The sequence below is a fragment of the Alosa pseudoharengus genome, unplaced genomic scaffold (genome assembly GCF_046254945.1).
Source record: "Alosa pseudoharengus isolate Yale_2024_CS ecotype anadromous, Long Island Sound unplaced genomic scaffold, YU_APseudo_1.1 YU_APseudo_1.1_scf_1, whole genome shotgun sequence".
In the NCBI taxonomy this organism is placed as follows: Eukaryota; Metazoa; Chordata; class Actinopteri; order Clupeiformes; family Clupeidae; genus Alosa; species Alosa pseudoharengus.
This window is the reverse complement of record NW_027468564.1, coordinates 9,929,804-9,954,001: the sequence shown is the minus strand read 5'-3', so window position 1 is coordinate 9,954,001 and position 24,198 is coordinate 9,929,804. Positions and strand designations below refer to the sequence as shown.

At 41.0% G+C, this 24,198-nt stretch overlaps 1 protein-coding gene across 1 annotated transcript; it reads left to right on the top strand.

The window, feature by feature from the left end:
• Positions 1–1,256: 1,256 nt before the first annotated feature.
• Positions 1,257–24,198, top strand: LOC143116943 (NLR family CARD domain-containing protein 3-like). Its single transcript, XM_076278346.1, has 5 exons — positions 1,257–1,336; positions 3,240–3,379; positions 18,190–18,303; positions 21,849–22,156; positions 22,349–24,198. The coding sequence occupies exons 2-5, from the start codon at positions 3,264–3,266 to the stop codon at positions 24,196–24,198; spliced, it is 2,388 nt and encodes a 795-aa protein (XP_076134461.1). The 5' UTR covers positions 1,257–1,336; positions 3,240–3,263.

Below are 24,198 nucleotides of genomic sequence, written 5' to 3'. Positions count from 1 at the left end.
ACTTGAAAGCTGCATATCTTTCTTTCACAAGCGCCTTACACTATTTTAAGCAAATAAAGTTTTTTATTTAGGATTAGTGAGTGTATGTTTTAACCTCTGTTGTGGCATCCGTGTTTGTCACACATTCCGACGGCAAAGCACATGAAAACTCGCTGTGGGAAAAACAAAGTAATCACGGGGGGCGGTCCTTGTCATTCCCAAGTGAATGCAACAATACACAAACAGCATGACTCTTATACACACACACACAGCTTGACTCTTACACTCACACACACACACACACAGCTTGACTCTTACACACACACACACACACACACACACACACAGTATGACTCTTACACACACAGCATGACTCTTACACACACACAGCAGGACTCTTACACACACAGCATGACTCATACACACACACACACACACCACATGACTCTTACACACAGCAAAAAACACTAACAGACACATGTACATAAGATATGTATATATACAGACACACAAGACATGTGCAGTACAAGCCGTACACATTACGTTAGAGGGATGACCAAGAGAGAGGAAGAGTGAAACCTGGATTCTGACATCAGAGTTATCTTTATTCATGCAGTACATGCTATATGACTATAACTAGATTCTTATGTGTATGCCTCATTTTGAGTTTTTTGCCTGACATTGCACATCATCTACTTGGAAAGCTGGGACACTGTAGTTTCTTGGAAAACAATCAGTGTGTGATGTACTGACACATAGTTACAGAGGCTACAATATTGTTTTCTCATTCTGCCGGATAACAAGCATCTCTGAACTGACCACATTTCAGCCCTCTAGGTCACTTGATATGACTTAGAAACACAACTGCCATCAGGTCTTGTGAAGCTGTAAGCAAAAGTAGATCAATATAGATGAAAAACTACTTTAGACCATTATTTGCCAAGGTATGCTAATGCGTTTTTGTAAAAAGTCCTATGGAAACTCCCCATAGGACTTTGGTTATCCAAAATGCATACTGACAATCAAATGCTTACTGCATATGAACCCCTTTGTGTAGAAACATAATCTTGGTCTCAAATGAAAGGTAACAATGACCCGGGGCTGGAACATGTGCTGCATAACAGGCTAGAAGAGACATAAATGAATGAGGAGGAAAGAGTTAAACATTCATGGCAAGATGAGTTGCTTTGTTGTTGATATTATGAACACACCTTAACCTCCTGATACAGAACTAGTCCAGCCAGTTCTCTACACGGAGCGTCTGAGACTCAAGGAAATGACAAGATAGATAGATAGATAGATAGATAGATACTTTATTGATCCCCAGGGGAAATTCAAGAGAATACAACGCAAAACTGTAAGTTCCTTTGTTTACTAAATTTGAACTGTTTGCAATTATCGTTACATTTCTCTTGAGGTTTAGAGGTGACTGTACATAACGTGTGAATGTAATGTCCTATTTGTGCCCTATTAATAGGAGTTTAAGGTAAGAGCAGAATAGCAGTCTCAGTGCCCATACATATCCAACTATTGATCCTGTTATAGTATATAAAAGCAAAATGGTCGTTCGTTCTATTGAAGATGCAGCCTGTGGAGTTGTTTTGATAGTTTCTTTATAGCTTTCTCTTCCTGGACACTTTAGACAGAGTTAAACATTCATGACAACATCAACAATTCTCTGTATTTGAATCAATGGGACAAGACTAGATTTTCACCTGGGAGGTTGGATCAGAAGATTCCAGTTTGATTTTTGTTTATTTGCATATTTCCATGGTGTGTGTGATGTAATTTGTCAGTCACTTGTGTGAGGAAAGAGTTAAACATTTATGAGAGATATTTATAGTAGCACCACACCTAACTGAACAAGTCCATCCAGTTCTCTGCAGGACTGCGAGTTCCTCCCCCTCATATGAGTTGTAGACGATGTTCAGTACATTTCTCTTAAAGTCTGTTTGTAATTAAGAGTTCTATTTGTGGCCCTTTCAGCAGTTTGTAATAAGAGGAGACTGGCATAATGGGATTACACTTTCACTTGGGTGGCTCTAGTCACACTGTAAACCCAAATTAGTTGACATCACTAGAACATTGTGTGCAAACCGAATGCCTAAAACCATTCTAGACTTTACATAACATAAAACTAAACATTGTGTGTTAACAAAGACCCTTATGTGGATGCTGTAGACGAATTAAGCTTACATTAGGATGACATATGACAAATATAAATTAAATATAAATATTCAAATGTCAATTAATCTATGTTATGTTTATGTTGTTGTTTTATTTTGATTGAGATTACTGCATTAAATGTAGGAAAGCCTTTTAATATTGATAAAACAACAAACACATGACCAGCAAGGGCATAATAGATTTGGAATATGGACCATAGGACTTGTCCATACCAATACTTTAGCGAAGTCATTCGTATTATTTGTTTTATAGTGAAGTCGTTCATTCCGACGCGTCCTCATAAAGTGTAGCCTACATCTCCAGTACAACCAGTTTAGATATGCTGTCATTTGATTGGCTGAAATGTGAAAGTGTTAAAGCATAGGCCTCTTGTGGCGTTAGCGGCAGACATACAGTAGGAGGCATGCAGGTGTGTGGACAATGATCTGTCTGCCAGTAGGATACCCCAAGAAAGGATAAAACTTCAGATCAGTATTCATATTCCCTTTGTCCTTTAGCATGCACATGTTGCCCCTTTTAGTGGATCAGCTAGGCCTATACACCAAAAAATAAAAGAGATGGTTGTAGTAAAAAAAACCTGGATGAGTACGTGTATTGTGCTGTGTATGTTAGGGACCGGGGTCTTTCAAGGGTCAACCCTGGAGCAGACAATGGTGCTTACATGCTGTTAGGGTCCCTACACTTGACCTCTGACCCCCTGGGCCTGGCCTGGGATGAGTGTGCACTTAATCCAGACCCAACTGTCATAAAGCAAACTAGACTACAATGGCCAAAGACCTCAACCTGTACTGAGGAATTTACTTTAGCCTATAGGCCTACACCTTAACATTTCTATTCAAGATTCCAGATTGTTCTTTCTTCTTGTAGAAATACTACAGTACTGATTCTTGTTCAGTTACAGCTGCATGTTTGTTGAGCTTCTTTCATCATCTTCTGTTTGTTCTGTGTCTTCTTCTTGTCAGAATACTGAAAACAAAGATAGCGGTTCATGTTTAGCTACAGCTATAATCTATAGTATGCGGTGACACATGAAACAAGACGTAAAGCTGCATATGTCTCATGTACATTCCTAGAGAGACTCTCCCACTGCTGCTAGGATGAGTGTCTCTCAGGAGAGAGAGGAGGCTGCAGGTCACAGTGAGACACTCAGACCAGAGTCTGCAGCACACAGCTGTGTGCAACAAAGCAGCAAACCAACACACTCTGATGGAGGGTAAGTGAATCCACAGATACAGTACGCATCATACCTGTCCCCACACACTCTGATGGAGGGTAAGTGAATCCACAGATACAGTACGCATCATACCTGTCCCCACACACTCTGATGGAGGGTAAGTTAGTACACAGATACAGTACACATCATACCTGTCCCCACACACTCTGATGGAGGGTAAGTTAATCCACAGATACAGTACACATCATACCTGTCCCAACACACTCTGATGGAGGGTAAGTTAGTACACAGATACAGTACACATCATACCTGTCCCCACACACTCAGATGGACGGTAAGTTAGTACACAGGTACAGTACACATCATACCTGTCCCCACACACTCTGATGGAGGGTAAGTTAATCCACAGATACAGTACACATCATACCTGTCCCAACACACTCTGATGGAGGGTAAGTTAGTACACAGATACAGTACACATCATACCTGTCCCCACACACTCTGATGGAGGGTAAGTTAGTACACAGGTACAGTACACATCATACCTGTCCCCACATCCCCTCTGTTCTTTTCTGTTGCCGATTTGTACCTCATAGCAATAGTGGCCATTAGACTGATATTATTACACGGAACTTCATAATGATGAAGAATGCCCAGTGCCGGCGCTCCGCACACGCACATCACACACTGCGCGTAGGGCACCAAGTGCATGGGGGGGCACCAAAAAATCTGGGTCGTGAAAAATCACCACAATAGGCTACTAGTATTAATAACAAATAAAATATATAAAGCATGTTAATATGCAAAAGCAATACAAAAGTAATATAGGCTTAGACCAAATTAGTCGAGAAAAAGGTGAATCTCCTGTGCAGCCCTCTCTCCAGTCTCCCTCTGGTGCCCCCCTCCCCCACCTCCCAGTGGTCTGTTCGATTATTCCTCAATCCCAAATTTGGCAGACAGTAGACATCACCTTGAAAAGGCACTAAGACTCGGGGCGGATAAAATGAAAAAGAAGACAGCGGGATGATGCTCGCGCTTCACTTGCAGTTAAGACAATGTTTAAATAAATTTAAAAAAAGTTTTGTAGCCCTTGCGTGTATGCATGCCTATGCCAGGTAATACTACTACCGTCAATACACTTTGTAACGTAAGCTCCTACTAGCCATGTTCATGTTCAAGTGTTAGGCCTACATTGCAAATGATTTGATGCTGGCTAGTTAGTTATTTTACGTTGTGGATATGGATATGGATTATGGGTTACTGAATGCAATTCAACACTTTACTTTAACATTAGCAATCGGTGCATAAGACTAGCAATGCAATCCTTCCTCAGGTTGCTAGCTAACAATGCTATTTCTGATTATGCTTAATCTGGGTTTGCTATTTCTTTGAGCCATCAGAGATATAGACTCTTGTCTCAAATCGCGTACTTCTGCACTTACAATACCTAATTTGAGTGCATGAGGGTGTTCACACTGACAATTCCAACGACACGAAGGGCGCTGCAAGTTCCCGGATGGTGCACTCATAACGGTCAAAAAGCTGAGTGTGCAACGCTGGACACTTTTCGCCCTTAACGGACGCCATCTTGGCCAAATAGCGGAAGGGGAGGGAGCGTTTTCAAACTCGTGGAAATCGCGGTTGAGAAAGCTGAAGCAGCAGCAGTGGAAAACAGACTTTACGGAGGTACAAGCAAGTTATAACATAAACGGTTCATGTTTTGACACAGTATGACCATGTCACTGTTGAGTTGAGGACGCCAATAAAGTTATGTTAAAATGTTTGCGATCGTCATTTCCGTGAAGTGCACGGAGTTAGTGTTTGATATGAGACAATACTATTTTGTTAAAATGTGCGCACTCCGCCAGTAAGCACACAGTGCACATAGTGTACTACACGAAACCATTTGAGACAGCCTCATAGTCAGGTAACGTTAGCCTATTAGCCTAGTCACCCAAATGGCTAGCGCCGGTGTTCCAGTTTAGATGGTGAGCAGGTTAACTTGTGATATTTGCATAAAATCCGTGAATATTCAACAAGACCCTGCCTACTTGTTAACAACGCTTTGCACTGCCTCCGCCCTTCCAGTGCTGGAGATTCACATTTTCACAAGCCTACAGTGCGTGACAGAATATGAAGCAAGATCTTGCCGAAAACATGCGGGAATCGCTATGTATAATGCATGTCTGCTTAAGCATCCACACAAAATGTTGTGCAAACAGGAAATGTGTCAAAGTAAATCAGCGAAGGTTTTGTTGGGTTTCGAACATGAGTCTCACTGAGGCAAAATGTTCTAAGCAGTAAGCACTATCACCACTACGCCACAGAGAGCAACACTTGTTATTAGTCTATTAGACTAGTCTACTAGCTTACTAGCTATCCTGATGTCCATGTTAACTGGTGATAGCCTATAACATGAGCAAACACAGCGAATGCATGCCTTGAATAATGCAGATTAATTTTGCCTCAGTAATTTTGCATCACAAACAGTAACAAATGACCCCATCAGACGTTGCTCGTTTTTGTGCAGAAAGCAAAAATAATCAAGATCACTTAGGCCTCGAACTGCTCACTAAAATAGCAAGCTAGCAGCAATAGTCCACCCTGCTAACCAATTGCACCACTGGTTATTTTGTATTTATGCAATAGCATGGTGTTCCTATTAAATGAATGTAGGTCTATGTTGTGACAGCTTATTTGTCAATCGATCAAGATATTCATTATAGCAAACATCTAGGCTAAGTGAATGTTTTGCAACAGGCTGCTGAACGAGCAGTAAGTAGGCTAAACTATTTTCTAATTTAGGCTACGTGGGAATCTGAAACAGCAACATCTGTCATCAAACTCTCTCATCAAATTGTGTAATATATGCTACCATGATAACCATTTTGTGTCGTCAAATTAGGACCAACAAATTAAATAATATTTAACTCGGAGAAAATAAGTTTCATGTGTTCACTTCAAATCATTAGACAGCTCACTGCATGACTTCACCGAGACATGACACTAAGTTATGATAATTTGTGCACATGACTGACGTATTTCATATAATTAACCCCCAAAACGGAATAAAGTGTTAGTGGGACATGCCAGTTTGTTGTACATCAGTTAGGTTTTGGTATGTGAGGCAAAGATGAACCTATTTTGTTGTTTTGAGGCTTGCATATGCCCTTGTTAAATTGTGATGGCACCAGTTAACATGGGCGTATATTTCTCACTTATGTTAACATGTGTTAACTTTGACTAACAGTTCAATATATACATAGAAATCTGGCATCAATTTCAGCGGCTCGTAGTGTAGTGGTATAGACGATGTAGAAGCTAATCCAATCAACTTTCTTGTCCATGCGTGGTTCGAATCCCAGCTAGATCGCTAGCTTTATTTTTTTCCATTCATTCAGTATGTGTCATACAGATTCACAGATTTTATGCAAATATCACCAGTTAAACTGCTCACCATCTAAACTGGAACACCGGCCCTGAGAATGCTGCTCCATTCACTTGAATGGGCCTTCCCAAAGTTCGGTGTTTTGATATTTCTGTTCTTATAAGTATAACAGACCATAAGTATAATATAACAGTCAAGGAAAATGGGTTTTGTGCTTCTAATTCACATCTTTCATATCACTCTGCAAATACTTGAATTAAAGTATATCTATCTACTGGAACTTCATTCAGAAATGAAAGTAGATGGTTGATCAGCTGTGTTTTAAAGAATGTTTTTTTCAAGTTCAGCTTGTGTTGTGAACTACTGTATTTGTTTACCAGCAAAAGCCATGATGAAACAGTAACACATACATGTAGGCTAGGCTAAAGTCACATCGTGGGGAGTTTATTTTTTCGTTTTCGTGTAGCCGTGTAATAAGCGGCATAATGTATACGCCACGTATAACGCCGGTAATTATGGGGAAATAGGTCCCTTCAGGGCGGAACAAATCTGGTTTTGTTAGCTTATCCCTTACATACCATCTGTAGGTACCATCTGTAGTTACCATCTATAGGGAAATAGCCTGGACATAAGAGTATTCTCATTATGGACTCATTTGGCTAATCACTGGGAATCTATCTTCTTGCAGTAACACTTGCAGCCTGACGTCTGATTTAGGGGTAATGTGTAGGAGCCACGCTACAAGTTGCCTAGACCGCTGTGAACCTTTTGTAGTTGTGTGTTGGTCTGTCTGTGTAGCTGTGAACCTTTTGTAGTTGTGCGTTGGTCTGTGTGTGTAGCTGTGAACCTTTTGTAGTTGTGCGTTGGTCTGTGTGTGTAGCTGTGAACTTTTGCAGTTGTGTGTTAGTCTGTCTGTGTAGCTGTAAAGCTTTTGTAGTTGTGTGTTGGTCTGTGGCGTGTAGCTGTGTCTATGGAGGTCTGCAGTTCTCCACCAAAATGGTAGAAGTGACTCCATAGACTGCCATGATTACAGTTACATGTAATGTGGCCTTTTCTGGTGTAGAATTTGTACAGAGGAATATGCAGAGTATTTTCTGAATTTCTGATAACCTTGATAAAAAAATATTAGGTTAGGAGATAGAGAAAAAATAATTCTACAATGAAGTACAGTTAAGAACAAAATTATTCATACCCCTGGCAAATATTGATTCAATGTTGATTTTCTTTTTATCAATATGTTTGTTCTGACTGAAAATGACACTGCCCCATGCCAAAAGGTTGTATGAAAGTGGTAGAAACATGGAATCAAAAAAAGAAGCATTTTCATCTTTTTTAGCATTTTTATGAAAAATGGCGTGTCCAAAATTATTGACACCCTTTTTAAATAATCAATGGAAACATCTTAATTTGCATTCACAGCTCTCAAAATGGTTCTTATAATACCTACCAAGTTTTTCCATGTCTCCACAATGATTAGTGGGTTTGATCCAGCAAGACCACAGCATGGCAAGCCCACTATTGTTCTTCTTAAGTTTACTTTATTTCTTTATTTATTATTAGTGGGTTTGATCCAGCAAGACCACAGGGCTCTTGCAGTTCCTCGGAACCGCAATTCTAGTTCTAGACTGCACCTTTTGAACAGCAATCTGGGTTTTGAGTCAAGAAAGATTATTTGCCGTCCCTCTGGCCTTGTGCACACTTTTTTGACGGATCGAGGTCTGGACTTTGGCTCTGCATCTCTAAAATGTTGATATTGTTCTCCGTTAACCATTTATTGCCTTGTTTAGCTGTATGCTTTGTTTTGATTATGCTTTTTATTCACATTTTCTGCAAACAGGATACAAACAGTAAATGCAACATAAAAATAAGGAAAAGAAAGGAATACATAAAATGACCAAAAGGGCAGATCAGACAATAGACAAAACAGTTAGCAAGTACATCATATTAATAAAGCAATTCATTGTATCACACAGTGTTTTAATCAGGGCTTTGAACCGGTTCAAGGAACGAAAACGAAAACCGGGAACTTTTTGTATTTTACAGGGAACAGGAACGAAACCGGAAACGTTATTATTTTTTATGTTCTGGAACAGGAACACTTATTTAAAAATAATGGTAACCGGTTAATACCGGTTTTATTTCGTTCCTCAAAGTTTTCGTTGCCTAATTAACTAAAAAAAAAAAAGTAATTATTTTCCTGCGCACGTTACCATGACGGCTGAGGTTCACTTCCTGTGTGACATCACATCAGAGAGAGCGGTGGATTACAAAGTCTCCACTCCACATCTTAAATAAGAGGTAAATGACGATCCATCGTTAATTAAAACGCTCATTCCAAACACAATAACAATAGCTATATTTGTCGACTCCACGTTAATGATGGACTAGCGAACATTTGGCTAAATGGCGCCAACACCTCTGTTTGCCTAATGCACAGATGGCTTGTTACGGTATGAGTAGGCCTACTGGATGGCCTTTTCCCCCGACAGTTGGAATTTGTTGTTGCCCGAGTGCAGGGGCGCCTGCAGGAATTAATGCTATGGTACGCAAACCCATCACCCCCCCCCCGAAAAAAAAAAAACGCTCACGCGTGGACAGTATTTTTCCTTTAGGTTCGTGCATACATAGCATAACAACATCCACATGCAATAATGCAACAACAACGTATACAATTACCTATTCATTTGGGCAACTTTATACATCCCTATACAGGCTAAAGCTACCTTTAGTTGTGTTATAGCTACTGTAACGTCTGGCTTTAAACAGCTGTAATGCAGTCGTTCTGACAAGCACACCAATTGCTTAGCCAACCTCGTTCTTGCCCATCTTGAATAGCTCCTCTAGCTTTGCTGCCTACATCCTTTCTGTTTTCGTTGTTTAAACTTGTGATATCCATGATGAGTATTGAGTTAGTGAATTAGCTCAACATTGTGTGCTAACCATATAGAAAGCCGAGTAAAAGAAAACAAGTAGCCTATGCGTGCCTGCGTGCATATTCTCTCCTGCTCAAACATGTGTGCGCGTTAATTTTGATAAGTGTTCACTAACTTTACTCAATAGAAAATTGTAAATAGCCTGATGGCATGCAACTAATGGGATACTGTGCATAGTTGGAAAGGTATGGTAGGCCAATATGGTGTGAATATACACACACACAAGGTAAATTTTATCTCGTTGTTGAGTGATGGTACGCACAGTGCGTACGGACGTACACCTGCAGGCGCGCCTGCCCGAGTGGCATAACCAAGTGTCTTAATAATGTTGTTACGTTTGTGTGGAAATTTTTTCTTTTAACAATAAACTACACATTTGAAATAATTGTAGGCCTATTTAATTATTATTATTAATAATAATATAATTATTATTATTTAATAATGGTTGTAATTTTATTAAATTTGGTTTAAGCTGGATGGGAAAGATGTGACATAGCCTAATTCGATAGCATTAAAAAGCTGACAGGAACGAAATTAACCGTTCCGGGAACAGTATTTTTTTGTTCTAACCGGTTCGGGAACGTCAATTTATTGGTGGAACTCATAACCGGAAACGTTATAATTCCGTTTCTGTTCGGAACGAACCGATTGGAAAAAGAAATCGGTTCAAAGCCCTGGTTTTAATAGATATGTAGAGTCCCTTCCAGGCATTTACTGTGGATAAGCTAGCTTTATTCAGTCTAGCAGTAGTCTCTTCTAATGCTGCAATATTAAGCAAGGAATTAGTCCAGTAACATTTGAGGTTCGCATCTGGTTTGAACCATAACTAAGGATTAAGGATTGTGAGGAATCATCATTCAATAAACAGAGACAAGGATCTAGTATAAGATTGGTATCAAGGAATTTAGACAGCATATGAATAACATATTTCCAGAATATAGCTATGGTGGGACAATCCCAAAACATGTGAAGAAAGGTGCCTGTGGAGTTTTGGCATAGAGTGCAGTTTGGGCCAGTTTGGGTCTGACAGAGATTAATTTTAAAATGTTTAAAAGGTGTTGCATAGGCTCTATTGATCACCTTATAGTGGATTAATTGATGTGCTAAACATTTTGATGTCAGTTTTCCGTCCTGTCTGCATAAAAGGTATATCAGTGAGTAGGTTGGGATATATTAAGCCAAACACTGTAGGATTAAGTTTGCTATTGAAAAATAAATAAAATATACGGATTGCAAGCGGAGCTCAGGTTTTAGTGCAGGTCACGTGATCTCTTCTGTTTTAGCTGTATGTTTTGAATCATTGTGTGGTTTATTGGTCCAATGCCGCCTATTGGGGCAGATCTCTCGGCAGACAGCCTGATCTTCTCCTCCGGAATTCTCAATGTGCCCCCTGTTTACTTTGAGAATTTCACCAGGTCCCATTGCAGTTTCCCACATAATTTTTAATTCATTCATTCAACCTTTATTTATTCTCGGAGGGTCATTGAGGGAAGCCCTCATTTTCAATGAAGCCGAGATTACATAAACACTACAGATAACAAAAAGACAAAAGATGCCGGACGGAGCGGCGTAGTCGCCAGCGTTCCCGCGACATCAAAGACAAACAAACACATTTACAAAATAACAATTGACGCACAAGACAAAAGTAAAGTAAAGTAAGTAAGTACATTTAATTTATAGAGCACATTTAAAACAGTTTCCACTGACCAAAGTGCTGCACAGAGGATATGGCTAAAAAATAAAAATAAAAGCAAATCAGAACAAGCAAAATATAAAAGGCAAGAAGCAAGACAAATACAGAAATACAATAGACAAATAGACAGCCCTAAACAAATAAATAGCAACAGTACAGAAGACACTTGAATATGAAGAAGAGAGGAGAGAGATGGACAGCTAGGAAGCAGGGAAGGCCAAGGAGTAAAGGTGGGTCTTTAGTCTTGATTTAAAAGTGGTGATGGAGGGAGACAGTCTAACATCTGGGGGCAGACAATTCCACAGACGTGGGGCTGCTACCGCAAAAGCTCTATCGCCTCTTTGCTTGAGGTGGGTGCAGGCCACAGAGAGAAGACCCTTGTCGGCAGATCTAAGGGACCTGGATGCTGAGAGGGGATGGAGGAGGTCTGAAATATATGAGGGAGCCAACCTATGTAATGCCTTATAAACAATCAGAAGGACTTTGAAGTGGACCCTAAAGCTAACGGGGAGCCAGTGTAAGGAGGCCAGAACAGGGGTGATGTGTTGGTATTTCTTGGTGCCAGTAAGCATCCTAGCAGCTGCATTTTGTACCAATTGCAGACGAGAAAGTTGGGACTGGGGGAGACCAAGATAGAGGGAGTTGCAATAATCTAACCGGGATGTAACAAATGCATGAATTACTGTTTCTAAGTCCATGGGAGACAGAGAGGGTTTGAGATGGGAAATAATTCTCAGCTGATAGAAGCTACTCTTGATAACAGAACTAATCTGCCTTTTAAAACAGAGCTCTGAATCAAGGATGACACCTAGATTTTTGGCATGTGGCTTGACAAAAGAGGAGAGGTGGGCTAATTTTCCTTCAATCAGGGGTCTAGCTTTAGAAGGACCAAAAATTATGACCTCTGTCTTATTATCATTTAGCTGAAGGAAGTTATTATTCATCCAGCACTTAATATCCTGGAGACAATCCAGAAGAGGCTGAATGGAGTTATCAGATCTTAAGGGCAGGTATAGCTGGGTGTCATCAGCATAGAAGTGAAAAGAGATGTCATATTGCCGGATGATGTCACCAAGGGGGAGCATGTATAAACAGAACAGCAAAGGGCCCAAAATGGAGCCCTGCGGGACCCCATAGGAAGCAGGAGCTGAGGAGGAAGAGGAGCAACCAAGGGATACTGAGAAGGTTCTGTGTCTGAGGTAGGAGCTGAACCAAAGTAGTGCTGTCCCCTTTATGCTACCCAGTCCTCAAGACGGGTAAGGAGGGTGTTGTGGTCCACAGTATCAAACGCTGCGCTGAGGTCCAATAGAACCAGGATTGCATTTTGACCTGAATCTAGAGTGAGAAGCAGATCATTGGTGACTTTTAGCAGAGCCGATTCAGTACTGTGGAGTGTTCTAAAACCTGACTGGAAGGGCTCAAGGATGTTATGCTCAGTCAGGAAGGGAAGCAACTGGGCCAGCACTACTTTCTCCAGTACCTTGGAAAGGAAAGGGAGAATGGGGCGGTAGTTATTCAAAGAATTTGCATCCAGAGAACAGTGCTCTGATGTTTTCAATTTTATCAATGAAAAATTTCTTAAATTTCTCACAAGCATCAATACTTGTGAAGGGAGCCGGTGAGAGTGGAGGGTTGGTGATTTGATTAATAGTGTGAAACAGAATTTTGGGTCTGTTAGCATGTTGATTAATAATATCAGAGAAGTATTTAGCTCTGGCTGCTTTGGCGGCTGCCTGGAAGGATGCTAAAGTAGATTTAAAAATGTCATGGGAGACTGTAAGACGGTCTTTTAGCCATTTCCTTTCAGCTCTCCGGCAGGCCTGCCTGAGTGAGCGGGAGGCATCATCTAACCAGACTTGATATTTAAATTTCGGACGCTTGTGACAAAGAGGAGCCACCATATCAAGAATGTCTGAGCAGGATGAGTGGAGAAGAGCAACCATATCATCTGGGCTGGATGAGGCAGAGGAGGCTGAGGACATGGTAGTAGCAATGGCCTTTTTGACAAAAAGGTCAGAGAACTGAACTGCTGACTGAGAATTTATACAGCGAGAGTAGCGGCCAGTAGCTTTAGCCGCCTGCACAGGCCATCAGGCAAAAGATGCCTGATGGAGCGGCGTAATCGCCAGCGTACCCGAGACACGTAACGGTAGACATACAAGACAGACAACAAACAAAAATTAACAAGTAATAAAATATATAAATAAGAAATTAAAATAAAGAAAAGTCTGTGTTAACTTAGTCCAACTCTAGCTGTGTAATCGCTGGGGTAGAACTTCGGTAGATGAGATGGTAGTTACCACGACAGAGCCAGTTGGCCTACGCTCTGGTGAGACGCGCTCATCAGACCATCGCTGTTGACAGGCACCAGGAAGATGAGTTGAGGAGTTGAACCTGAGTGAAGGGACACAGGGATACAGGAGGATACCATCCTCTGTTGTCGGCTTGATGACAGTGTGGCCGGATCCTCGATGGATGTAGCGTTTCCTGCGTAATATCCCCGTTGCCCGGCATAGGTCGAGCACATTTTCGCTGATAGCCGCGTTGAAAGATGACAACTGCAAAAGTTGTAGGGCAGTGTATCGTAGGGCCAACATCAGCAAGGCATGCTCACACTGACACAGTCCAAAGAGAGCTAGCAAGCTGCGTCCTTCTCCTGCGTTAGGCCAGCTGACAGTCCACCGACTAGATCAGCCACCGATGTCACAGCTGAGAGTCAACCGACTACATCAGCCATTTAAGTTCATAGATTGGAGTCTTACTCCCAACTGACAGTCAACCGACTGAAACAGCCACTGAGTCCGTGATGAGTTGGATAGTAGCTCTAGGCCTTAATGTTACGGAGATAACGGACTTTCAATGGAATGCCGTCTCTTAGGCAAAAACAGACAAAAAACCACCATGGAAAGGAAAAAAACGCAACAAAAACAACGAACGAGTTGATATGTTAACGAATAAAATATACAAATCAGAAAAATATGTAAATCAAGTTATGTAAATATTAGAAAATAATCAAACAAAAATAGGCCAAACAGAGCGGCGCATCTGGCCAGCGCCCCCGTTACTAGGCAACGGATCATTGAATTGTATTTGTGGGGGGGGGGTGGGGGTCGGAGTCAATAAAATTAATTTGATCAATTTCGATATTGTGGTGGGCCGCCAGAAATTAGTCAATGGTGTTTTAGTGGTTGAAATTTTCACGCCATTCCAAAATGTATCACTTGGTCATCATGGATGCTGATCATGGATCACTCTTCTCCAAACATGTACAACAACTCAGCTAAACCTTTATAAAGGCACATCAGGGGGTCAGGATTTGAAGGGTTAGCTTCAGCCACTTAGCATGGCATTTGGCCGCCGACATTTTTGAAAACATGGCGTTACATGGTTGCAACTTCCGGCACCAGTTTTTACATGCTGATTGGTAGATGACAGCTCATGCACGAGTTTAGTGTTGGGCACGAGCGTCCTCGCGCCTCCATGTTGGTTTGCATTTCTGGAAGACGACAAATAAAACAACTAACTACTTGGATTAAGCTACTGATACTTGACTTAATGCCTTCATGGTTTAGGCTGTATTACCGGACTTTGTGGTAAATAAAAGAAAAATGTTAATGTTGTCATATTAGGCTATTATTTGCCGTATATGCGGGTGCCAAGTAATTACCTTAAAGTAACTGACTATGACCATACACTTTGGCAGATGCATAGCAATGACCTATATCCAATTATTAGCCTACTCATTGCGTTGTGTATGAAGACTATTTTAAAACGCACAGGCTGTAGTTCTGTAGAACGCAACGTCTGGATCATAACCTGTCTCCCCAAGTGATTTAAAACGAAACAAATGTCAATGACTTATTTCGTTTACTTTCTTGCAACATTGACATGATTAGGCTATGCATTTGATTTAAATGTTCAGGCTGCTAGTCGAGGCAAAAGCCAAATGTCCAACAACAGTTGCAGACTCTATGCCTGCTCGAACCACAATACCTGAGGGATGTGCGCTTCTATCGGAAGTTTAACTTGCGTTGGCTTCATTTCGTCTGCCTGCAAATGTAGCCTAGGCTTAACAAGCTGCAAATTCACACTGGGTGCAGCAAAACTCCCAGCTATCCACATGTTTCTTACATACCATGTCTACTTAATTAATAGTCATTTTCGTTGGATAGCCTATTGCGTAATAGGCCTACAACCTGTCCAAATAGTATTTAGGGATCATTATTTGTGAAGCCTAAAGTGACACAATATTGATTCGCATCGTTTATTATCACATATGAACATCACATTAAATAACCTAGGACTTCAGAGACAGGGCAAACTTTACCACCATTCCCAAAATGTTATCCCAACCAATTAAATGAATTTGCGCTTATAACGAGGTGAAGCGCGTTCCCGAACAACTTCTTTTCCTCTGAGGGAATGTCCAATCTTCATCAACGACATACCGTTGTACCTTACGTTGTCTCCGTCTGTAACGTGGAATCTAATAGGCTAATTCTAGCTGGTGCCGGAAACGAACACCCATGAAACGCCATTTTCGTAAAGATGGCTGTGGTCAATTTCATTTTTTTTTGGCTGAAGTAGCTAGCCTAGCATGGGCCATTGAAATGAATGGGGGCGGGACTTAGTCACTCTCTCCAGTTATATATAATACCTCCATGAGGCACATCTGGACAAAGATTTTAGCTTTTCACTGGATTTGTTTTTGACCCAAGGACATGGCCTGAGATTGGCATAAAAAAGAAGCATTAAATCCCAATGACTCCATGTGCATTTCAATTGTGAGGATGAGAAAATTATTCTTTTGGGATGTTTTTCAACCAGGGGGACCTTCTCAAAGTAAACAGTAACACTAAAGCAAGAGTTTACACTATGATTCTGGAGGAAAGATGCCCCAATAGGCGTCAATAGGCGTCATTGGACCATTAAACCATACAATGATCCAAAACATACAGCCAAACAAGTCAAGAAATGGTTAACAGGGAACAATATCAACATTTTAGAGGGGCAGAGCCAGAGTCCAGACCTCAATCCATCAAAACAGTGAATACAAGGCCAGAGTGATGGCCAATAATCGTTCCTGCCTCAAAACCTGAATTGCAGCTAAAAGGTGCGGTCTACAATCATTGTGGAAACATGGAGAGGCTTGGTTGGTATTATAAGAACCATTTTGAGAGCTTTGAATGCTAATAAAGATGTTTCCAGTGATTACTTTGAAAAGGTATGAACCATTTTGGACAAAGATAAACACGCTTATTTTTTTGATTACATGTTTCTACCACATTGTCTTTCAACCTTTTGGCATATGACAGTGGCATTTTCAGTCAGAACAAACATATTGATAAAGAGAAAATCAACATTAAATCAACATTTGCCAGGGGTATGAATAATTTTGTTCTTAACTAGGGATGTAACGGTATGAAAATTTAACCTCACGGCTATAGTGACCAAAATTATCCCGGTTTTCGGCATTATCGCGGTATTTTTAAAAGTTTGTTCAATATGTTCAGAAAGCACTGATAGGCCTACACAAGCTGAAATAGTTTCAAAAAGTGTGACAGTGTTTACTATTACAAAAATATAGGCAACACCTTATCAAAAATGCAACTTTTAACCAGGTATGCTGGAACTCGTTTTCACCTGGGGATGCTCATAGAGGGGGTGCTGAGGGAGGGTAAAAAAATGTTACTGAGTAGATGTGATTCCTTTATTCTGGAAGCTGGGAAGGGTTAAATACGCGGTTTCCACACCGTGGTAATCAACCGTGATAATTATGATATTTAAAATGAAAACGGTAATTGTTATCATCAACATTTTCATCGCGGTTTACCATTATACCGGTAATCGTTACATCCCTATTCTTAACTGTATGTATTGCTGATGTAATATTACTGTAAGTGTGAAGAAATTGACACATCACTCCACAGAGGAATGAGTTTATCAACACTCTGAAATATTTCCCTGTTAAATAAATAACTGGCAGTAGGGTTGCCATTATTTTCCTGTTATTTTAACAGTGCATTACTGTGAAGTGGCAAACTCCATACACTGCCATGGTTACAGCAGGTTGCCTACACCACTGTGAATGTTCTGCCTCTGCCAATTTTAGTTAGTTAGTATAGGCAGTTTAGTGCCATCTAGTGGTTCTTTCTGATGTGCAGTCGTTAGGACAGCTATGGTGTATTGTTTGATTTATGACAGCCATAGCAACCAGGACAGCCATCTTGATAAGCAGCAGCACATTTTGAGTTATTTGCTGAATTATCATCTTTCTACATCCCATATGTTAAAGCCTTCGAAAGGCATCGTCCGTAAGTTTAATAATTGCTTACTTAAAGTAGATTGTAACATTATTTGGTAATTTCTGATAAATTTATCTTTATTTGATAAAATGCTGCCTTCTATGTGTTTACTGATCAGCTACTGATGGATACTTTTTCATCTGTTTTATCGTATATTTCTTCAGATATTGAATATTGAATACATATGTTTTGTATCATTTTCAGTGTAAATAATGGCACTACACCACTGTGAACCTGTGTAAATGAACGGCAAACACCACTGTGAACCTGTGTAAATTAACGGCACTACACCACTGTGAACCTGTGTAAATTAACGCCACTACACCACTGTGAACCTGTGTAAATTAACGCCACTACACCACTGTGAACCTGTGTAAATTAACGCCACTACACTACTGTAATATGTGTAAATTAACGGCACTACACCACTGTGAACCTGTGAATTAACGGCACTACAACACTGTGAACCTGTGTAAATTAACGGCAACTTTTAGAGTGCAGCTCAGTTTCTTGTCTCTTTATGTAACCAGCCCACAGACTCACAGACCTCCATCTCCAGTGCCCAGCTGTGTGTCCATGAAGAGTGATAAGTCCATGGGTGATATGCCCAAATTCAGCAGTGAACCAGTTCCATCAGGACTAAAGTGAGTAGTCATCAGTCTGTAGACATGTCAGTCATATGAAATTCTACACTCTCTCTCACACACACACACAATAGGAAATTGGATGGATGAGATGGACCCCAACTAAATGATGGACACCATGTAGAGATGTATGTTATAGAAAACTATTGGATATGCTAGTAGGAATACACTTTATTGCAGGGCTATTCAACTTCATTACCAAGTGGGCCAGACAGGACAACCACTGGGTCTTCGCGGGCCACCCAAAATATGGCTATTGAAAAAATGACTATTGTGGCTATATATATATATTACTATTATGGCTATATATATATATATATATATATATATATATATATATATATATATATATATATATATATATATAGGCTTTTATATATAGCCACAATAGTCATTTCACATATGCATGCATTCATACATGCGTTCATAAATATCCAGCTACATTTAATAAGTTCAGTTAAAGGAACACGCCACCCAAAATCAGTAGTGATATATGATCTTACCGTAACTTTCACGAGTTGAGTCGTACCTCTCCCGCGTCGGTAGGTGCACTCAAACGCTCTGTCGCGCGGCGCGAATGTGTTAGCATGTTGCTATGCTAGCGGGCTCTGCCGTGGCCGTAGAGAGAGGCACATAGCAGTATTCAAACACCTCCACGTTTTACCTACTTAAATACAGTTGCACGAGTAGTTGATGAAAAATGTTAGGGCACACAACATGAAACGTGACGATTTTCCAAGCGAATAAACATGAGAACTACAATGTGTGGCGCAATAGCACTTGGGAGTACTTCGACCTAGCGTGGTAATATTATTAACACCTAATTGTAGATCCTATCCACCACAGAGTTTAGAATCCATGCTGGATCGACCCTCAGCCTCTCCCTCCCCTCTGAGCGAGAGGGCACACACACTAGAGATGCGCTGATGGGCTATTATTTCAACCATAACTGCATAGCAAAACTTATCATCCATCAGCCATCCATCAGCACCAAAGTTTGTTGACCAATTTTCAAAACTGCACCTGCCCACCATCCGCTGGTTGTTTTAATGTAGGCTATATGGGTGATGCAGCGCTGCTGACGTGAGGCTAGAAAGCCCTTGCCTGTTCTAGAAAGACTGATCTAATGCAGCAAATATATTAAAAGGCAAAAGTCGTACATTGGCTAGGCCTATCCCCAGAATATCAGCAGAAAACTCAGTCTCTGTCGCGCAAAACAGTCTCCAAATAAAACGCACATCGGCCTGTTGCCTATTCTGCCAGCTTGTGACAATATATCATCCAAAATGCTTGATTGCATTGCATTCTCCACATTTTTAGCTACATTTTCATGTACCACATCAGCATTTTTGTTCAGTGAATCTTTTGTAAATTGCTTTACAATTACCGTCGGGCCTATAGGCCTATTGCCTGGCTTGCCTCAGCTTCGGTCACGTCCTTTTACAATTTTATCATTGTAATAAAAAACGCAATTTGCCACATAATTTCAGCATGCTCCTGGCCTACTAATTAATGCCTATTGTACTTTATTTTTTGCAAAAAGAAAGAAATCCTTGATAAAATAACAAGTCATTCACATTATAGGCTACTTTACACACTGTTATGTCAGGTTGACTGACAAGCCTGTTCTGAAGACTCCCATTCATTTTGACTGCACGAGCGCGTCTTTTTCAGACAGACATCGCAATTCATTTTATAGCAGGCCATCTGACAAATATGACGCCTCGATATTAAAGAAACTCCGACTCCATTCATTCTGAAAGTCCACCGCACAACAATGCAACGTGCATGTTCACATATTTAGTAACAACCGCCAAACTTGCTTGCTTGCCTTACACATCTAAGTTTTCCGAGTTTTTCTTACCTTCTTTTTCCGCTGTGGATGTTAGTGAGTTTATAGAAGTTTTAGCTCTTACGTTCTGAACATCTCGCACTGCCATCGCCCGATGTCATTTCTTAGTCATATCACTCTCTGTCTCTCTTTTAAATGCCTATTCCCTGAATGGTAGGCTACAATTATGTGTTTTATATATAGGCTAATATCTAAACAAAATAACCCAGGCAGTCTCATCTAGGATATAACACAGGTTGAAGTTGGTTCTATTTAGGGAGGTGAACATCTGTAGATGACTCAGAAATGACATCGGAAGACAAGTGAATATGGCAAGAGGCAAGCCGAAGTCTGCTGACAAGGGCCCGACGGTAATTGTAAAGCAATTTACAAAAGATTCACTGAACAAAAATGCTGATGTGGTACATGAAAATGTAGATAAAAATGTGGAGAATGCAATGCAATCAAGCATTTTGGACGATATATTGTCACAAGCTGCAGAATAGGCAACAGGCCGATGTGCGTTTTATTTGGAGACTGTTTTGCGCGACAGAGACTGAGTTTGCTGCTGATATTCTGGGGATAGGCCTAGCCAATGTACGACTTTTGCCTTTTAATATATTTGCTGCATTAGATCAGTCTTTCTAGAACAGGCAAGGGCTTTCTAGCCTCACGTCAGCAGCGCTGCATCACCCATATAGCCTACATTAAAACAACCAGCGGATGGTGGGCAGGTGCAGTTTTGAAAATTGGTCAACAAACTTTGGTGCTGATGGATGGCTGATGGATGATAAGTTTTGCTATGCAGTTATGGTTGAAATAATAGCCCATCAGCGCATCTCTAGTGTGTGTGCCTCTCTCGCTCAGAGGGGAGGGAGAGGCTGAGGGTCGATCCAGCATGGATTCTAAACTCTGTGGTGGATAGGATCTACAATTAGGTGTTAATAATATTACCACGCTAGGTCGAAGTACTCCCAAGTGCTATTGCGCCACACATTGTAGTTCTCATGTTTATTCGCTTGGAAAATCGTCACGTTTCATGTTGTGTGCCCTAACATTTTTCATCAACTACTCGTGCAACTGTATTTAAGTAGGTAAAACGTGGAGGTGTTTGAATACTGCTATGTGCCTCTCTCTACGGCCACGGCAGAGCCCGCTAGCATAGCAACATGCTAACACATTCGCGCCGCGCGACAGAGCGTTTGAGTGCACCTACCGACGCGGGAGAGGTACGACTCAACTCGTGAAAGTTACGGTAAGAACATATATCACTACTGATTTTGGGTGGCGTGTTCCTTTAAAGATATTCACAAATATTGGATGTGGTGGACATTCCTTTTTTCTGAGGTACATCAATAGGCTCTCAAAACAATTCCAAACATGCATAAGGTGCTTATAGAGCAGGTCCAGATTATTTGTGAAATAAACCAGTAAAACAGTGTCATGGGATGGAATATAGTGATGGCCAAAAGTATTGGCACCCATGCTAAAGTTGACTGAAAAGAGGAATATAAAATAATCTTTTGGAAATTGATCTTAATGCCTTAAGTGAAAAATGAGGAAATATCTAACCTTTAGACTTTGTGGTGAAAAAAAAAATCTGGACTTGAATATGTTTTCAGAATAGAATAAAATAATGCATATTGCACATTTTAATCAGTAGATTGTCTGAGGAGCAATTTGTCCAAGTATTCTTTGTCTGGTGTACCTGCAGATTAAGTGCTGATCTGACCCAGGATCAGTCCAGGTGTGGAGTGTGTGAGCAGGTACTGAGGGACCCAGTCATCACCACCTGTGGACACAGTTTCTGCAGGCAGTGCATCAGCAGCTACTGGGAGCAGCCTGGACTACCAGGAGACCAAGTCTGTCCCCAGTGTGAGAAGACATGCAGAACCCAACCTCCTCTACAGCCTCCTCTGGATGAACACTCAGATATGAGCACACAGGGTGAACACACAGGCTTGATCAACAGCAGAAGACACCTGCACACTGAACATACACCAGGCAGAAAGAGGGAACTAGGTGAGTATACATTTTGGCTTTTTACCTTTTTTTATTGATTTTATCAGTTTTTCTGAAAAGTAAAGTAATGTTATCACATATATATATATAGGCCTATTTGTAGTATGTTTATGTGTATGAATACATTCAGTATTTTTTATTATTGACTTTCATTATTACTTTTTAATGACTTGTTTTGTCATTTTTAAACAGACGAAAACCTGAGGAGAGTTATAAAGAATCACAAAGCCAGTCTGAAGATGAGGTTTGAGAGCATATCTGAGGGCATCATCAAACCAGGAGCTGAGACACTCTTCAATAAGATCTATACAGAGCTCTACATCACAGAGGGAGAGAGTGAAGGGGTGAATAAGGAACATGAGGTTTGGCAGGTAGAGTCAGCATCCAGATCTCAAAACACAGAAGACACACCAATCAACTGCAATGACATCTTCAAGCCCTTACCTGGACAGGAGAAGCACATCAGAACTGTGATGACCAAAGGTGTTGCTGGCATTGGAAAAACAGTCTCAGTGCAAAAGTTCATTCTTGATTGGACAGATGGGGTAGCCAATCAGGATGTAGATTTTATGTTCCCCCTTTCTTTCCGTGGGCTGAATTTAGTCAGGGGTGATCAGTACAGTCTTCACAGGCTCCTGCTGGACTTCCACCCTGAGCTAAAGGAGCTGAATGATGGTGAGGAATACAAAGACTGTCAGGTTGTGTTCATCTTTGATGGTTTGGATGAGAGTCGGTTGACTCTGGATCTGGAACAGAACAATAAGTTGTCTGATGTGAAACAAACATCATCAGTGGATCTTCTGATGATGAGCCTCATTCAGGGAACTCTGCTTCCCTCTGCACTCATCTGGATAACTTCACGACCAGCAGCAGCCAGTCAGATTCCTGCTCAATACATCGACCAGGTAACAGAAGTACGAGGATTCAATGACCCACAGAAGGAAGAATACTTCAGGAAGAGAATCAGTGATGAGAGTCAGGCCAACAGAATCATCTCCTACATTAAGGCATCCAGGAGTCTCCATATTATGTGCCACATTCCAGTCTTCTGTTGGATTGCAGCCACTGTACTTCAGCAGATGCTTGGACAGGACAACACCCAACAAATTCCCACAACTCTGACTGAGATGTTCATACACTTCTTGCTGGTCCAGACAACTCGAAAGGATCAGAAATATCAAGAAAGACAAGAAACAGATAAGAGGAGGCTCTTGAAATCGCAGAAAAAAATTCTACTTAAGCTGGCAGAACTGGCTTTCAAGAGTCTAGAGAATGGCAACCTCATGTTTTATGAGGAAGACCTGAGAGAGTGTGGCATTGGTGTCAGTGAAGCCTCAGTGTACTCTGGCATGTGCACTGATATTTTCAAGACAGAATCTGTGGAATCTCAACAGAAGAAGGTATACTGCTTTGTGCATCTTAGTGTCCAGGAGTTTCTGGCAGCTGTGTTTGTGTTTCACTCGTATTTGGCGGAGAACCTTGAAGCTCTGAAATCCCTCATCAGTGATGAGCGTAGAGATGAACTCAATCCATCAATGTTATCTTCTCTTCAATCAGCACTAGGATTAAAAGACAACTTACATGTTTTACTGAAGAGTGCAGTTGATAAGGCTTTGGAGAGCCAGAACGGACATCTGGATCTCTTCCTTCGCTTCCTTATGGGCATCTCTCTGGAGAGCAATCACAGACTTCTGCGAGGTCTACTGAGCCGCACACACAACAGCTCAAATAGCATCAAGGAAACATGTCAGTACATGAAGGAGCTCAACAGAGAAGGTCTCTCTCCTGAACGATGCATCAATCTTTTCCACTGCTTATTTGAAATGAAGGATGATTCCATGCAGAAAGAAATTCAGACATACTTGTCATCACCAAAGAACATCAAACAGAAGTTGTCTCCTGCCCACTGTTCAGCACTGGCCCACATGCTTCTGATGTCTGAGGAGGTGCTGGATGAGTTTGACCTGAAAAAATACAACACATCAGATGAGGGACGCAGGAGACTGATCCCAGCTGTGAGGTGCTGCAGAAAGGCACGGTGA